Source organism: Ascidia mentula, chromosome 3 (assembly GCF_947561715.1).
Source record: "Ascidia mentula chromosome 3, kaAscMent1.1, whole genome shotgun sequence".
Taxonomy (NCBI): Eukaryota; Metazoa; Chordata; class Ascidiacea; order Phlebobranchia; family Ascidiidae; genus Ascidia; species Ascidia mentula.
Window position 1 is genome coordinate 8,487,147 of NC_138568.1, and position 12,369 is coordinate 8,499,515.

At 38.5% G+C, this 12,369-nt stretch overlaps 2 protein-coding genes across 2 annotated transcripts; one reads left to right on the plus strand and one right to left on the minus strand.

Moving 5' to 3' along the window:
• Positions 1–751: 751 nt before the first annotated feature.
• Positions 752–5,874, minus strand: LOC145895204 (uncharacterized). The gene is made up of 12 exons (XM_082983974.1): positions 5,715–5,874; positions 4,642–4,848; positions 4,185–4,378; positions 3,503–3,674; positions 3,268–3,445; positions 2,653–2,837; positions 2,413–2,589; positions 2,013–2,219; positions 1,705–1,883; positions 1,373–1,474; positions 1,116–1,297; positions 752–916 (listed from the first exon to the last, which is right to left on the minus strand). The coding sequence occupies exons 1-12, from the start codon at positions 5,872–5,874 to the stop codon at positions 862–864; spliced, it is 1,998 nt and encodes a 665-aa protein (XP_082840100.1). The 3' UTR covers positions 752–861.
• A 1,467-nt stretch (positions 5,875–7,341) lies between these two features.
• LOC145895394 (non-selective voltage-gated ion channel VDAC2-like) lies at positions 7,342–10,294 on the plus strand. The gene is made up of 8 exons (XM_082984199.1): positions 7,342–7,476; positions 7,604–7,653; positions 7,737–7,942; positions 8,014–8,124; positions 9,027–9,143; positions 9,271–9,421; positions 9,655–9,712; positions 9,818–10,294. Exons 1-8 carry the CDS (start codon positions 7,410–7,412, stop codon positions 9,907–9,909), a joined length of 852 nt encoding a protein of 283 aa, XP_082840325.1. The 5' UTR covers positions 7,342–7,409; the 3' UTR covers positions 9,910–10,294.
• The last annotated feature ends 2,075 nt before the right edge of the window (positions 10,295–12,369 follow it).

The following is a 12,369-nucleotide window of genomic DNA, read 5'->3' on the forward strand; positions in this document are numbered from 1 at the left end:
CTAAACATATCATACGTGATTGGTGCACGCGAGCGAGACAGTTCCATAATATTATGTTTGCTATTATAGACCGGATCGTAGCCAAGCAACCGATCCAAACTAACACAAAGCAGTCCAGCCTGTCGATTGTTACCAAGATGGACGAGCTGTTTGCCCTATTTGAAATTGAGACATCTTTATGACATCACAAAGTTGTACAGCGCTTTGTGTCTTTGTGATGACCGCACAATTGTTCCCAGTGATTATCGAAAGTTAAATTGCGCTTACGACTGACCGAAAAAAGATAATGGGTTATGATATATTTGGCAACTTGACAGAACAGATGAATGCATAAACAATCTCCAATTACAACTAAGAATGCATTTTATACAATTCTACAGAAAAATGTAAAGCCTTTTTCTAGTGCAAAAATGAACTTTGATTGCAGACAGACAAATATCGACACCATGCGCTTTATAATAGATTAAATGATTATCAACAAACAAAATCATTGAATGCCGCAATATACCATTGCACAGCACAGAAAAAAATGTTATTGCCAGTATGGGCGCAGCAGTTTCACTCAACAGACTGGGAATTTCATTTATTTGTAGTTTCGCTTCGTGTTGACGACACGCCTGTGTGATTGTGTTATCGTGGAAGTACAAACAGACGTCAACGCCCTTTGTCTTTATTTTACGTCAACATGCGATGTTCCTTTATGGCACAGGGCACATGAAAAAGAGCAGACACGCGGCTTCCTAACCAGTCATTATCTCAGGACGAAAAAATATGTATTGTAGTTGATCAACAACTATTGTCCCAAGGTGAAATCGCAATGTCAATGAAGGGGGGTTGCTTGTAAGTATAAATGTGATGACCTCAACTTTCAGCTTCGTGTGGTTGCCGTGTTTCGTTTATTACAGCTTGACAATACCTAAAAACATCAAACGCTCAGCTTCTTGTCCAAGAATGTTGGCACGTCGTCGGTAATTACTCAGTGCTTACATATACACAACGTATTAAAATATTAACAACTTTTTTTGGTTTAAATATAACATAAAACATTACAAGCGCCATTGATGGTCCACTGAACGAGTGCTGCAGTATCAGGACAATAACATTATCACCCTTACCGATAAAACAAGTTGACCAAAAGACTGAGATTTTGGGCATTGTCGATTGTTATTTCGCCAAGTATTTGCATTGTCCTCTCTACGACGTCATCGCTGATGACGTTTGCGTCGCGTTTGATGACTCGATAGCGAAATGAATCCGTCCCCGTTTTTCCCAAGTGGGTCTGAACACTTTTCCAAGTCTTCAAAAATTAAAATTTAGTTTCCCCTTTTGCATTACCCTGCGAAAATCTCGTAAGAAATATTATTTAATTCACCTTTAGTTCTTGTTCGTTAAAGCCCAGTAGTAAAAACGTGGCTTGCATCACCTCCAAAACCCCAGTAGGCGGCTTGATGTAACTGCGGACCTCAGACACATACTATACGACAAGTAAAAGTTTGGGTTAATAAACCTTAAAGGCGCGTAATAATCAAACAAACAACAACTAATCCAGTCGCAAATATATAGTGACACCAAAAACGTTCGCCTGGATGCAAATGTGACGTATTTTTAAACCACATGACTATACAACTAAAGCGAGGCGGTTGCACGCTCTATATTTGAGGTAACTTAACAATTTAACAAACTAAAAGAGCAACTCTAACTCACCCGGGCCGGAATTTCAGCCACACTTTTGCGGAAAGCGATCTTTTCCTTCAGTTTGTCGAGCAATCCGTTTGCAGCTGCCAGTTCAGCTTTTATCATGTCTTGTAGGCCACTTTCTATCACACTCTTGATTGCGCTTTCCAGCAGACTAACTTCACCTTGATCAATTGCCTCTTGAAGAACTGCAACATTTTTTCCATAAATAGCTCTCTTTGTAATTTCCGCCAAAAAGTGTACGTTTTTCGTAAAAAACTTAACATTTGAAGCAGCCAACTCGTATTTTTATCAGATTACCAACTTTTTTCACTCACGTTGTTGCAACCTCTGCACATCTCTGTTAATTCTGTCCAATTCGTTTCTATCGTTTTCTTCGTCTCTTTCCGCCTCCAATTCGCGCATCAGATTTTCAGCCAACTTGACCTCTACCCTCAGTTTTTCCTCCATTCCTTCCTCCCGTATGTGGGACAGGGCGGTTTTAATGTGAGGCAAACTTCGGGCATCCGCAGCACTTGCCAGTTCTGGTAATAAAGAAAGTCAAAATAATTGATTGCATAGTTAGTGAATTAGGAGATTACAAAGTTATTGGGCGTGATTCACTTGGCGAAAGGTTGCTTTTCCCTCTGTTTTGAGTGTATACATACTAGATATAGATTGCTGTAATTCAAAGCAATGAAGATACGTCTGCATTATATGTTTGACGGACGGTAATACCTCTTTTTAGTTTTGAAACTAAGTTGTCAGCAAGGCGCTCTTTCGCCATCTGGCGGAGATATTTTTTAGCCTCATCGTAAATTTTTCCAACTTCCCTTTTTAATTCCTTGGTGTCGGTTTCCTTCAAAATGGTTTTCACTGCACCAATATCTCGGTCATCTATGCCATGCCGTAGACCTGTACGCAAGTAAAATCACATTCGAAAATTATGAAAGGTTTTGTTACTGTTAGTGGGTCTACCTTCAGCATATATTTGCGCTTGCAGTATCCGATGTGCCCTCGCTAAGTCTCCGTCTATGTCATCAAGGTTTGCTGCTTCGAACAAATCAACACATTCTCTGAGTTCAATGACGTTGGGATTTTCGCAACAGACCTCTGCGTGCAAACGTTCGCGCAGCTTCTCGTAATCCTCGCTGTGATTGGTAAATAAACATTTTTGTACATAACATATATACATGGGACTACAAATATTCAAGACCATTTTTGCACTTCTCGGAAATGTAGTTAAAAACAATGTATCTGTTATGTTTTTCCAATATATATGTCATATTGGAGTGGGATGGATAATATTATTCTTTCAGCGGACTTATTTTTGTTTCCTACCATTTCTTTCTTATGTCCTACTTACTTGAACAGAATGTCGCTCGACATTTAAATTTTTGATGAAAACTTACGTAATTTTGAACCTACTGAACGACAAAAACAACAAAACCTTAAAACAAATCAACCTTTTCTAACAGACCAAATGTCTTTCTTTACAATGCCTTGTATTTTCTCATAAAAACGTCATTTTAAAGCACAAACATTTTTGTGTACCTTTTTGTAACTTGAATTGTTTCTTCATCTTTTATTGGCTCCTCTTCATCTGCTCCATCACCAAACTCCCTCTCCGGTCCTCTTCGCAACTCTGCCAGGAGTTCCTCTGCGCTTCTGATTTCACTTTCCAGTTCATGCCTCAGTTGATTTGTCTCTACCCGCGAGATGGCGCTACGGATATCAGTTTCGTCACGGCGCGTCATGGCGATGTTTAATGCTGTAATAAAGATACATCACCCTGAGGGCAAAATTCCCTACACAATGTACATTTTACCATTTAAAAGCGTGTTTCGAAGTTCTGAGTTGTCCCGTTCCTCAACTCTTCTCGTTGCGTTCGAAATCACGACTTCCTCGTCGATTGATTCTTTCCGTCTTTCGCATTTTCTGTATCTGTCTCGCAACCAATGCTGATCGCTTCCAACCCAATACGACAGGCTGTATCCCGCCTTTAAGACATAGATTGGTTTGCAGTGGATTATGCACGACAATCAATTACCTCTCGATTCTTACAACAGGGGAGCCATTAATTTAGATGACAACTTTTTAGAAAATGTTGACGTTTGTTGTCTCTGGTGCGTTTACTTTGTACAATTTGTTACGAACAATAAGCTCCCCAGTACAAAATAATTATTTCCCGCCCCTACAGTGATTTTGTTGTCGACGTCTTGTGACGTAATAAGCACCTACTATCTTATGATCCCTAAGTTTCGGCCGGTGTAACGTTGAGGCTGGTGTAATGTTGAGGCCGGTGTAATGAGCTTTAATATTCTATTTGAATAAGGTGTGGTCAAAATCTTTTAAAAATCGCAACCTAGAAATTTATTTCGAGAATACTGGAATAAACGTGTAACTGTAAGGTGGAATTGAGGAAGGACTTGAATTCCACATAATTAATACCAAGAAACCATACGTGCACATCTTCGTGCAGCTTTATGTACAATTTTAAACTTGTTTACTTGTTGTGGGTGATAGTCAAACTTCCACGTGCTGCCTTTTCGCATGTGCTCTCGGCGAGCAACATATTGCAACACGCGTTCCGCTTGGGCGAGTTCCTTGTGAAGATCTGTTGCAAGAGGTTCGCACTGGTATGTTTTGGAAATGGCACTTTCCAGTTTGGACTTGAGTTGAGATTCGGTCGCAGCCAGTAATTCTAGGCAAAATATCACATGCTTCGTGTAATATATGGGGAAATTGTGGCATATGTTATGTAATATGTCGCAAATAACGTGATTGAGTCCCATAATAACCAACAAATTATTTTGTTTACGAGGGTTATAATAATAGGCCTATGTATGTTTTTCGAAAATCTGAATTCAATACCCCTTATGTTTAGCTTACACTATAATATTATAATCAAAACTGTACTTAATTTACTAATATGCGTGTATGTGATTTATTTAAAATATTACCTACTTTTACGATACTTTTCTGCGTACAAAATACGATGGGCAATTGCGAGATGTTTATCTTTGGGCTGGAGTGACTTGTGTTCACGTACTTCCCTGGTGGTTTCTTTCAACACAAGCAGCTGTGTTGCGCAAGCGTTTCGAGTTGCTTCTTCAATCTTGTCCTTGTGATACTGAAGGCGTCTACGTTGTTCATTTGGATCGGCAGATTTTTCTGGTAATATAATCGCTTGTTACAAACAACAAATTCTTGTTCGTTTAAACATGCCGTTATAGTCTCAAATTACTTTATGAGGTGTAAGTTCAGAATTAAACATGTCAAACGGTCAACAACCTTTGGTACTCTTCTTTAAATTGAAAATTTAATTCATTCACAAACTTCAAAAATTGATTGACGAATTTTTTTTGCTTGGATAAATAAATATGTGTGTATTTTCAGGCCACTTTTTTTACAATTTACCTTACAGGGCCAGCAGAACCTCAATCCAGCGCTGCGCATAACTGTTTTCTGTCAAACGCCGAAATTCAAAACAATGGCTTACAGTTCAGTCGTCAACGCTTCCGGAATGTATATTTTTTAAAAAAGTTTTCGTATGTTTTACGAGTGCCTGTTTAGATAAAATGACTGTCACATACTTTTTAGGCCGATGGAAACAAGGCAAGGTTCGAACAACAGATGGTCACAATTGTACGCTCGCGTGTCTTCCTGCTCAACAGCATTATAATCAATTATGCAACAACAGCGAGTATGGTCAGCATCATAATCCGATTTCACCGATCGTTTTAACTGCTGATGAGCGCTGATGACACGTTTAGTGTGTTAATTTTGGTCATCTAAGACCAATATAACTGAGTGCCTTCGCAAAAAAGTGCTGAGAATTTAAAGATGTTTGTAATACTCATCAAAACGTAACAGACATGCTGACTTATTTATGGCATAATGATATAGGACATTTGTTATCTTTTTTCGCTGGCCTTTTGTATTGACTAAAACAACCTGCGGGATACTCGACTGCAGTATCCGTGAGTCGTTTCCGTTGTCGTATCTCGCGTTGCTAATGTTATTTATACAGTACTTACGTCGCATGCAAAAACAGCAACAGTCGTTTTTGTTTTGCCTTCGTTTCTCTTTGGCCAATTTGTGCTCCAGCCTCTTACCAGTTGCAGAAAGCATAAAGGATTCTTTTGCGCGTTCGTAGCATTCAATCTCAGCTTTAAGGCGGTCTTTCAGTTCAGTCATATTTATTGATACTATAGAGCAGGCAGGCTCATAAGAACAGTTTGGAAATGATGGGCTTTCAGGCCAATAGAAACTAAAACAAGTGACCCTCAAAAATCCAAATGAACTTTTCTGAAGTAACCAGTTTCAAAAAATTGCGTAAGTTGCTAGAAACCTGCCACTCACACTATCCTTTGAACTTTCGCGTGAGATGGCATTGATTCCATTTTTACATTGATGTTATTCTTGTTGTCTGTGGTGTAGAAATAAAACAATGCCCTGTTGAATCTGAAAGGGTTTGCTTTGCCAACTCGGGAGGCGACCGATTTATCATTAAGAAAACTAAACCAACAAAGATTCATCCGTGTCATGGCCTTATTGTGTTTAGTTTCATTTAATAAGTTGTGCGGATGTCCTGTGATGGTAAAACAAACAACTCCGCAAGCAAACGAGCGAAATTGTTACCAAAGTGTCTCATGTGGTCAGGTAACCACAAATAGTGAGAAGCGAAAAGCGGTTTGTGATCATCCACACAATGTTGTCTTTTGCAGTCAGCTATTATCCCCAAACGCCAGCAGCTATATAAACTGTGTGTCGTAGCCTATAATGCTGCAATTTTTTGAATTTTGTTACTGATGATTCTATTGGCAGGATGTAGTCTATCATTTCAAATAATTGATTGTTTGACTCGTTTGCTGCGATCCAGCAAGCGAAAATACACATAAGCTCATTACCGAGAGGGATTTTTCGCTGGTCAACCAATCAATGGAATGGAAACCCGGTTACCCGGTGTAGCATGAACCAATCGCGTGTTGTAATTAGATCGTAAATTTCTCACCATTGTTCTTTGTATGGATCATTTACAGAACATTTTTGTATCTTGGTTTCGTGGTTATTGCATGTCGAGATGAGTCACTTAAAAAAACAAAGTCACGTTACGATTAATGTTAGCTCGTGCCATCAGTTTGTTACTTTTGTGTGAGACTATTGTTTATTGATTAAAACAGATTGATTTTTGTTCATGAAGATGGTTTGACAGTAAGCGATATTAAACAGTGGTACTAATTTGGGCAATTAACTATGTTTGTAACATAGAGTTATGGAAAATGCATTTCAAAATTGTAAAAGCAAATGTATTGCCAACAACTTTCATCAGCTACGTACGCCCCTGCGCAAAGCTTGGGCGTTCCCAACGCGGGTCGTATCATGTCCGCATTCACCTCTGCATTGATCGTTGTACATGGCTTGCCTTCGGCCATGTCGTCAAGGCGTGTTCTTTGGCATGGGTCTTTATTGGTTGGTTTGGACAATGGGAAATACATTTTCAGTGTATGTGTTTTTGTTCAGTGTGCACCGTTTGTAAGAAGGCTGGTTTCAAAGACAGGCATTCTGTTCAGTTTCTGTGATGCATCAAAAGAATGGACTGGAATTGCAGTTTGAAACCTTGCTATTTATATCGTGATATGCACCCCCTACATAAATTGTTGCAGATCAACTGCTGTCTAATTCTAAATTAGTTTTATTGTTAGTTACTGTACTTATTTGTAAAACCCAAGATGGTCATTCCTCCACAATACTCAGACCTTGGAAAATCAGCAAAAGATCTTTTTGAAAAAGGATTTAGTAAGTAAATTTGTATGACGTTTTTCTGTAGGCTATATAAGTAAGTTCATTGTTGGCAATCCATTGTTTTAATTTGGGAAACCTTACATTTACTCCACATTCAATATTTTATTGTTCTATTTTGCAGACTATGGGTTTGCAAAGGTTGATTTGAAAACCAAAACTGCTACAGGAGTTGTAAGTACTTTTTTTTTAATTAGGAAAGATTTAAGTATGTACCTTGATCGGATAAAATTTATTTGTAAATTATTTTGTTTCAGGAATTTACTACCAAAGGATCTTCATGCAATGACACTGGAAATATTTCTGGGTCATTGGAGACTAAATACAAACAAGCTAAACATGGTTTGACTTTTACTGAAAAGTGGACCACCGACCACAATCTTTCAACGGAAGTTGCAATTGAAGACCAAATTGCCACTGGTCTAAAGCTTACTCTTTGCACTGCATTTTCACCTAATACTGGGTATGTAAAGTGTGCATTTACTACATGTTTTCAGTGATAAATATATATTGAAACTGATTTTTATTGATTAGTAAGAAGTCTGGTACATTAAAGACCGCCTACAAGAGAGACTACATTAACACAAATCTTGACACCGACTTTGATTTCTCTGGACCAACACTGAAGGGATCTGCAGTCGTTGGGTATAATTTGTGTAGTTTCTTTGAACTAGGCGATGTGTCCTATATAGATTGGAAAAACTGCCAAATCCTCAAAATTCTGTAATCTCATAAAAAATTCATGCATATATATGAAATAAACAGATATATTATACACTTTGTGTATGGGCGTATCCAGGGGGGTCCGAGGAATCCGGACCCCCCCCCCCCTTTGTGAAATATTTTGGTCTGTTTTTGTAGCTAAACAAACGCCATTTTTTTTGTCAAAATCCCTGTGAAAACCAGAAATTTTTCTTTAAAATTTGACCTAAAAACGCATTTTTCGTCAGCCTAAGGACGAATAGTGGTCACGTTGTTGTAATGGCATGCGGTTTACCTGTGTGAAAGTCAATTAGTTGGTAAATACGTTGCCAATATTACGAATGTTGCAAACAACTGCTAGCGCTAAGGCTACTGCTTGGCAAATAGGAAGCCACTGTGTATGTGACAATTGGCACGAACACTGGCGTTCGTATTTTGCGATTCTTGGTCACAATTAACCTTAGTTTACACCTGAAAATCGGGGAATACCCAAAAATATTCAAAAGTTTACACCCCTTCAAAAAATCCTGGTTAAGCCTATGACTATGTGCACCACATATTGCAATAATAAGTATAACGAAACTCCACCCTTTTTTTGCGTGTGATGTATGTAAATTCTTGCATATATATATATATAAATTTACCTTTGTGCAATAGTTGGCTTTTAGTGTGGTTTTGTTGAGGGAATTGATATTGTTTTTTTCATATGTATGTATATACCTAGTCACAGTAAAATTTTTTGATTGTGGAAGTTTCAGTGTCACTCCGTCCAAAGACGTTTGAAAACCTGTTTCATACTTTTAATTCAATTACAAATGTTCTATTGCAATGTTTTTCATGTGTAGGTATGAAGGTTGGTTGGCTGGTTATCAGTTCGCCTTTGACACCTCCAAATCATCTTTAACTAAAAACAATGTTGCTATCGGGTATAATGGAGCAGACTTCCAACTTCTCACCACAGTGTAAGTATATAAATAATGGACTGTATGGCACCATAATCTACATTAAAAAAGACATGACAATTATGATCATTTGGTTAAAGTGTCAAATTGTTAGTGTAAGTTTGTTTCATTGTGTATTGGGTTGCAGAAATGATGCGTCCGAGTTTGGAGGTTCAATCTTCCAGAGTGTAAACAAAAGTTTGTCAACCGGCATTCAACTCGCTTGGACTTCTGGACAAAACAATACTCGCTTTGGCATTGCAGCAAAATATATCATTGATGCTGATGCAACACTGAACGTAGGTGTACATATCAATTTCATTCTTCAACGGAATGTTAAAAAGTTGTGATGCAGTTTTTTTTGTTTCGTTCGTTTTTTTTTCAGCCCGAGTTTAACAACATGGCTTTGTTAGCAAACATGCAAATGTATTTAAAATCTTATGGCAATGGATATTAAAAAACTGCAAAATGTTCAACACATTTACAATAGGGTTAAATTGTAAACAAATCTGTTACATTTTTTTTGTTGCAGGCTAAAATCAATAACTCCGGTCAAATTGGTGTGGGATACACTCATCAGCTGAGATCAGGTACGCCTTCAGTGATTTCTGTATAAAAACAAATATTTAACTATCCATGGAGCATACACATCGTCAAGTTGCCACGCTTTGATGTAAAAATATCCCTTGTTGTAGGTGTGAAGTTGACATTGTCCAGCTTGACTGATGCCAAGAACTTGAACGCCGGTGGCCACAAGCTTGGTTTGGGTCTTGAATTTGAAGTTTAGGTGCATAACAGCAACAACAACAACAACCTACAGATATAAACTCAAGTTTTTATGCATCTATATGTATGTCAAACAAGTCGGGAGCACTCTTTGCATGTCTACGTCTGATGAAAAAGCTTTATGCTTACTTATAGTACTCTTTGAACTGTGTTTTGAAACCTAAAAGCTCTGTGACTATGAATGTAAGCCTACCACAACGTCCCAATAAACCTATTCTACTTGTATCCTAAATGTAAGGTTGCTGCTAAAACCAGTTGAAGTTTAATGTGACACTTATGCTTATTCAACGAGATACGATACGTGCTTACTTCACATGTTGTAAACTTGTTCTGTTCGTGAATCATTCTTTCCTACCAACCTGGTCAATAACACAAAAAGAATCCAGGTAGTCGTCCCCATGCAGGAACGTTTAGTCTGGACTGTAGACCATTGTTTCCCAATCCGTGGTACGCGAGCACCCTTCCGTAATTTGGGAATATAGTTCAACTTCCTTCATTCTCTAGGTTACTGGTTGGATACGCGTAACTCCAAGTGGTACACAACCACGGAAAGGTTGGGAATCCCTGCTGTAGACCGTTCAGGGACGATCGTTTGCAGTCCGCTTTATCTGAAAAACAACTTTGCGAGTGCGACTTAGTATAACTCGTTAGCTTAGCACCATCAGGTTGCGCTATATTCATGTTTGGGACCCGGATCCTTAATTTTTTTGTACGAGGCCCTGGTTTATATTTTTCCCGAAGGTTTTGACAAATAAACGCAGCAGAAATGTTTGAGGGATGTAATTTACAGCCCCCCTAACGCTGTATCCGCATATGATTGCTAACGTTTGTTCTCTCTGCGGTTACTGTGTCCCGGTGATTTGGAACTTTTGCTTTAGACAACTTTTAAATTTCGTATGCGATACAAAGAGCCGCGTATTTTATAGCTGAAAGCATAAAAACCAGACTGTAAAAAATGTTTCAATATATGAAGCTTCTAGTCCAAAAAATCCTTGCATCTATGTTTGATGGGAGTACCCGTTATATTCACAAATTTAGCAAATCATTCTTTCTCACACAAAGGGTATGCCACTTGTACATTGTACAAAAGCAGTAAGGTTGCCAACTTCATAATAAAACCAGCTAGTCGAACAGTCGCCAAGGGATTTTAATTGCTGGTTTGCTTCGGGGTTCGTAAAATATTAAGACCGCATATCAGTAAATAATTTAAAATAGTTTCGCCCGCGGGGAACCCCCTGTCATAGAGAAACTCAGTGATGTCACAAGGCAACCGGTGATGCATTGCAATTAATTTTCGGCTTGAATGAGCAGGGAGTCACGTGCTTTAGCCAGGGCGATTTTCAGCGTGTTTGGTGCAGTTTTAGTGCATTTTTTGCCCTTCTCAGTCAGCTAGACATTTGGTTATGGGTGCTGTGAAAAATTTAGTTGAAAAAACATCAAAATGTTCAAGGGGATGTAGCTCAAAATTGAATCACAGAAGTATACCATAATTTGTGATTTTATGTTGGGCCCGCCTCTTGTCTACGCATTCAGGTCAAAATTAGTTGCAAGATAGTTGCTTAAAGCGCCCCCCATGGGGCATTTAGCCCCCTGGTGAGACATTATTTTAGCTAAAAAGGCTACAAAAAATGTAAGTTGGTTTTGCGAAAAAATGAATCACAAAAACCTGATCCAATTTGCAATTTAATGTTGGCCCTAACCCTTTTCTTCGCAATGGCAAAAAAAAATTGTTACAGTAAAGTTGCTTTGGTTGCCCCCTGGGACTGTTTTTGCTATCCTTTAGGACAAAAGATCCTCCTGGAGGCTCCTCAGATCCTTGCTGTGTTTTCCCGGATGCAGCTGCAATCAATTTTTTTCTCTTTGAATAGTACCAGTAGATCTTCATGGGTCACTGACCACAGGAATTGTTGTTGTCAAAAAAGCAAATCACTCAGTATGGGTATTAATGCTGATAGCCTTCAAAACGTGATTTTTGGGATTTAATACTGATATGGGGCCTTTTTGCTTATGAATAAGAGAGCTGACGATCTGACCGATGAATGTTAGTCCTGTTTGCTACGTTTTTCAAAAAAGAGAAAAATAACATTGCTGGACAACGCGAGTTAACTAAGACGCTTGTGAATTTTATCTACTTCCCAGGAATTTTATTTCACAGTAAAACACCTTAGCTTTTTCAACGATGTTTGGAATACCAGCAAAATGAGTGGGGCAGATGTGTTCCCGTGTAATTTGTTCGCACACTGAAGCATAGCCCCTACGTCGAAAGGAGTTGACTTTTAAAAAATGTTCATGACATGTGTTGGAGCTGTGGTTTCCCGAGAGATCCATGGATTCAGTGAGCCTGTCATGTGGGAGAGCAGCCTTCAGAAAATTACAAGAACAAAATTTTTGGAATAAGATTTAGCCGCACCTAAATAAAGCAGCATGTGCTCTGAATATTTCCACACACTTTGTAAAGATA